We start from the raw sequence: 5000 nt of genomic DNA on the forward strand, positions 1-5000 counted from the left end.
TATTTTCAGTTAAAGCAACTTCAAAATCAATTTTATCTGTAACAACATTAAATGTCTTTTAATAACCAATACCCTTAATGTGGTTTTATTACTTTACTAATGTGACTTCTCACTCTTCACAAACACAAATTGGTGTTTTTCAAAGTTTTTGTTAATAACCATTTCCCTTATGTGCGTCTTTATTCCTTTACTGATGTGACTTCCCACTGTCCACAAATACAAATTTGTGTTTTTCACATGATGGGGCTGTTTTGTTATTAACTAATTACGTTATGTGTGGCTTCATTGCTCTACTAATGTGGCTTCCCACTGTCCACCAGACCAAGTTGGCGTTTTTGCACGTTGGGGATATGTCCTCCACCCTAATTTTCCTATTGGGGTTTTGTCTGCTGTATAGATTGGGGTCTTGTCCATTGGGGTTTTGTCATGTGTTCGCGCCGCTAAACGGACAATACCTGATGAACTTGTGTACTGATCTCAAAAAAAAAAAAAAAAAAAAAACACAAACACTTTTAATGAATTTCTTGATTATGTAGGATCTTGTATTCGCTTTAAATAAATTATATGTCTGTGTAAACAAAATGTGCTATAGATATGTAGTTTTTAAAGATATGAAAAATAAAAAATAACTAAAGTAGTTATGTTGGTACTTAAAAATAGAAATAAAAAACACAAACACACAAATGAAAAAATCAAAATTAAATGTCAATCAAAACTGTAGAAAAGAAGTTATTGGTGTTTCTTCAAATTGAGGATTTGTCATCCACCTGCAGATTGCCATTGGGGTTTTGTCCGGGTGTAACAGTTTTCACTGATTGGGGTTTTGTCCGTTGGGGTATTGTTATGTGTTTGTGTCATACATCGTGATTCACTACTAACCAATCTACCAAATCAACCTAGTTCATGCCTCTCTTATTTCCTATCTATATGTCATTTTATTTCTTTTATATTCTGTATATAGTAAAGGAATCTGTATAGTGCAAAGAGAATCACTTTTTAAGGTTATAACAACAATGTGAATAAATTCTATGACACGTGGCAACAGCGCTTTTCTTCCCATGATGCCACGCCGAGGTGTCGTCACAGGTGAAACAGGTGGAGTGGATTCGAGTTATAATCCTAAAAAGTGATATTCACTCTACAGCTTCGTTTACTAAATACAGAATATAGAAGAAAATAGCACATGGATGGGAAATAAGAGAGAGAAGCATGTGCTAGGGTTGATTTGGCAGAATGGCGTATGCCACACTCTGAACGGATTCCATGGAGCTCATAGACTAAATTAGGTTTCTATGTAATCGGCTAGCATGAGGAGGACGAGAGACACGGAAAGAAATAAACTTGGCAGAGGAATCTTGGGTCCTGATCTGAGACCAAAGATCAACCCTCCGGGACTTCACCTCTGAATGGAGGTGATGTCCTTGGTACGTTTTAAAGATAGGCTAAGGGGGCGATAGTTCTCAGTGCATAAATGACTAAATGAATGAATAGAATAAATTCATGAGTGCAACCCAAATCAGCAAAAGGTACAGGTAAAAGTATATATAGATTACATGATAGTAAGTGATTAGCAAATAGAAAAAAATAGTATGTGAACGGATGAATTGGTAGTAAAGCGGGGAACCTACCGCCAGGCGAAGTGACCCGTTCTCGAGGAAGTGTCTGGGCCAGAGGCGGAGGGTCACGCTGACGGTCACCGTCCACTCGCCGTTGTCACCTTCGAAACGTTCCTCCACACGGCGTCGCCCTTCGCGCACCTGACGAAGTCATCAGTCCCAACTCAAGGAGGACCTGTTCTCGATACAGTTTATCACTAACGCTCCTTCGCTTCCCCTACCCCAGTTCCTCTGACCACCACTACTTCAGGAGGATCTCTCGAAGTTCTGTTGTATTTGCGGACCCCAACTTGAGAAAGACCTGGTCTAGATACAGTCGATTATTGAAGTTTGTGGTGAAGACCTGGTCTAAAACAATTACTGATGACTGCTCCCTAGCACCAGTTACTATCACCGTTATTTTGGGAATGAATTTCTGCAGTATTAACAAATGCCGTCTTTATAAAAGTACCTAAAGCACCCGATTTGTTTTCGGGGAATTATGAACGACTAATGCTTTTGGGGCACAAGTTGAAGATGGCCATCTGCAATAGTAATTAAAACTGAAGCCACTTGGACAATTCCGGACACATGTAACTTGTACAGCCCTGATTACAATGATAGTGTTGCACGTGGCTAACATGTGTTTGTCTATAATGTCAGGGGCTGGTACTACTCTTTTGTCGTCAATTTTCAAGTTAGTTTAAGATTGCTTCTATGTAAACTAGGAGATAGAGCTACCGTAACGCTATAGCCGCTGTGCTAGTTACAAGTACTTCCAGTTGTACAATGAACGATAAGTCATGTTATCCCTTCCTAGTTTTTGTATAGTTTGTAATTCATATTAACAAAAACTCCTCATTTTGTAATACAACGAGCGAATGGAAAATATCTATACCAGTATTCCACCGTAAAAAATGAATTTGTATAAATAAATACAGGTAGGGTAACATGACCCCTGTCACTGACTATACAGCAACGTTCGTGGCTTCCCGTCCCCTATTCTCCAATTTATCGTGCCTAGCTTCAACTTCATGCACGATTCCAATTTGGTCTATATTCTTAAATTTCAGTTGTCATATCTATATTTGAATTCATGCATTGTTCCAAATTGGGCTATATCACCCATACGTGTACGTATGTGTGTGTAAATTATTAAAAATGCACAACTATAGAGAAATTCAACTAGATTTTTCGAAGAACTCCACTTCTCTTGTACTCACCCGCTCCCCATTGATATACCAGAGGAGTCGTGGTTGTGGGTATGTCCTTAGGCAGGTGCAGTTAGTCTGGAGAACCTCTCCCGGGTAGTACTTCGGCTTGTAGCCCCACACGATCGGATGAGTGTCCGGCTCAGCTACGGACGACCCGGGTCAGTGCAAAGTGAGGACCCGGTCAGGTTAAAGTGAGGACCCGGGTCAGGGCAGAGTGAGGACCCGGATCAGGGCAAAGTGAGAAGGCGGGTCAGGGTAAAATGACCACATGACATGAGGACGAGAGTCCCCTGTAGGACCGACAACATATCCCCGGAGAGACATTACATCCTGTGTACCTTTGGCATTGTGGCTCAGAGAAAAAAACGTGCAAATGTGGGGAAGGGGGAAGGCAGTCAAAAGAGGGTGATAGAAACTGTGAAGGCGTTAGTAGGTGATGAATACAGAACATAAAAGTAGTACAGGGGATATTTGAGGACGGGAATAGAACTGAGAGATAGTAGAGTTAAAAGAAAAAGGAACTCAGAATTGTTTATTGAGTGGATATTAGTTTTCAATCATAAAAGAATGCTAAAGGCCCAGTCACACCATCACGATTCTCGTCAAATGTTGTGAATTTGAAAAGATGCACGACGACTTCTCTTACAGTATTTTAGACTTCACCAAGGACATTTCAATAATGTGTCCAATGTTCGTATAGGTGTAACTTCTCTCAGTTCGTCATTAAGCTTCTCAACATGTGACTCAAAGGTAATATGACATTTGGAGATTCGAAAAATAAAAAATTGTAGACGAAGTCGTTTCTACTCATACGAACTCGCTTGAGTCGTGTATGTGCGACCGGGTCTTTAGTGACATGGTCTGTAGGGATGTCACTAAAACTCCTAAGATTATTTCAACATAAAGCATGCAGCCAGTACCCCATATGGTTAGGTGGAAATTATGAGAAAATATTGGAAAATGATGGGAAATACAAATGTAAAGACTGGGGTTGAACAAAACTGATTTACCAAAAAAAGAAATTAATTCAAATTCAGGAAATTTTTAGATAATGGTACTTATAGCCCATATACTTTACTAGGTTTGGTTAAAGCCACCATTTACACTATTGCTCTACTCATCACTTCCTTGTTTATGATAGAAAACATGTTGAGAATTAGACCTACGTTTGCACGTGCAATATGCTTATATCTATCAATATCTATGTATATATGTGTATGTATTTATGTATGTATGTATGTGTGTCTATGTACAGTATGTATGCATACATATATATATATATATATATTAACGACCACAATGCACTTTAATTCTAAGTCATCAAGGTCGACATGCAGAAATTGAAATGTGGTACTGCCAAGGACTCGAACCCCAGCATCCTCATGAATATATGTGTGTGTGTGTATGTATTGGAAAAATTGTAAACACCAGACTCAATTGAAGGGTTTATTTGCACGACGTTTCGATTCCCGTCCAGGAATCGTCTTCAGGGTGTATAATGGTTACAAGATTGTGAACTCCTTATAAATTGTCGAAGTGGTAAACCTGGGAAAGGTTCACCCTCTCAATCACATGTACAAAGCATACCTCATTACAATAATGAATACATGAAAATAGAAATGAAATATTGGTACCAAGTATAGAAATAAAATAAATTACAAATAAAAAGTTACATGACTGTGAACATAAAACAAGCGTAGCAAAAGTAACAATACGTGACACTACCGCAAAAAACATCAGACCATAGGACAGAAATGCAAATGGAGGTGGACCAAATGTCCGCAATGAAGTGTCAAGAACAAACGACTAAATTACAATCAAACAAAATACACTACAAAATACAAATAAAATAAGTTACATGGCTGTGAACATAAAACAAGTCTAGCAAAAAAGCCTCAAACGTAACACTAACATAAAAACATCAGAACATAGGACAGAGACGCAAATGGAGGTAGACCAAATGTCCGCAAAGAAGTGTCAAGAATAAACAACTAACTTACAAACAGACAAATAAAAACCAAACAAATTAAAAGTTAAATGGTAGTGAACATAAAGCAAGTGTGATAAAAAACAACATCAAAACGTAACCCAAATGTAAAAAAAAAAAAAAAAAAAAAAAAAAAAAAATAATCCAAAGACGCAAATGAAAGTGGACCAAATGTTCGCAAAGGAGGAAGGAGGGAACAGGAGG

The 5000-nt window shown here is 38.3% G+C and overlaps 1 protein-coding gene across 2 annotated transcripts in view; it reads right to left on the minus strand.

The window, feature by feature from the left end:
• The window catches only part of LOC143033291 (uncharacterized), a 43914-nt gene that overhangs the window by 6172 nt on the left and 32742 nt on the right, over window positions 1-5000 (minus strand). For both annotated transcript variants that reach the window (XM_076198597.1, XM_076198674.1), the window contains exons 5-6: window positions 2819-2952; window positions 1629-1757 (exon numbers count right to left, since the gene is read on the minus strand). In XM_076198597.1, the coding sequence (XP_076054712.1) occupies window positions 1629-1757; window positions 2819-2952 (263 nt within the window). The remainder of the gene's footprint in view (window positions 1-1628; window positions 1758-2818; window positions 2953-5000) is intronic.

This window comes from Oratosquilla oratoria, chromosome 1 (genome assembly GCF_046742065.1).
Source record: "Oratosquilla oratoria isolate Oo_2021 chromosome 1, ASM4674206v1, whole genome shotgun sequence".
Lineage (NCBI taxonomy): Eukaryota > Metazoa > Arthropoda > Malacostraca > Stomatopoda > Squillidae > Oratosquilla > Oratosquilla oratoria.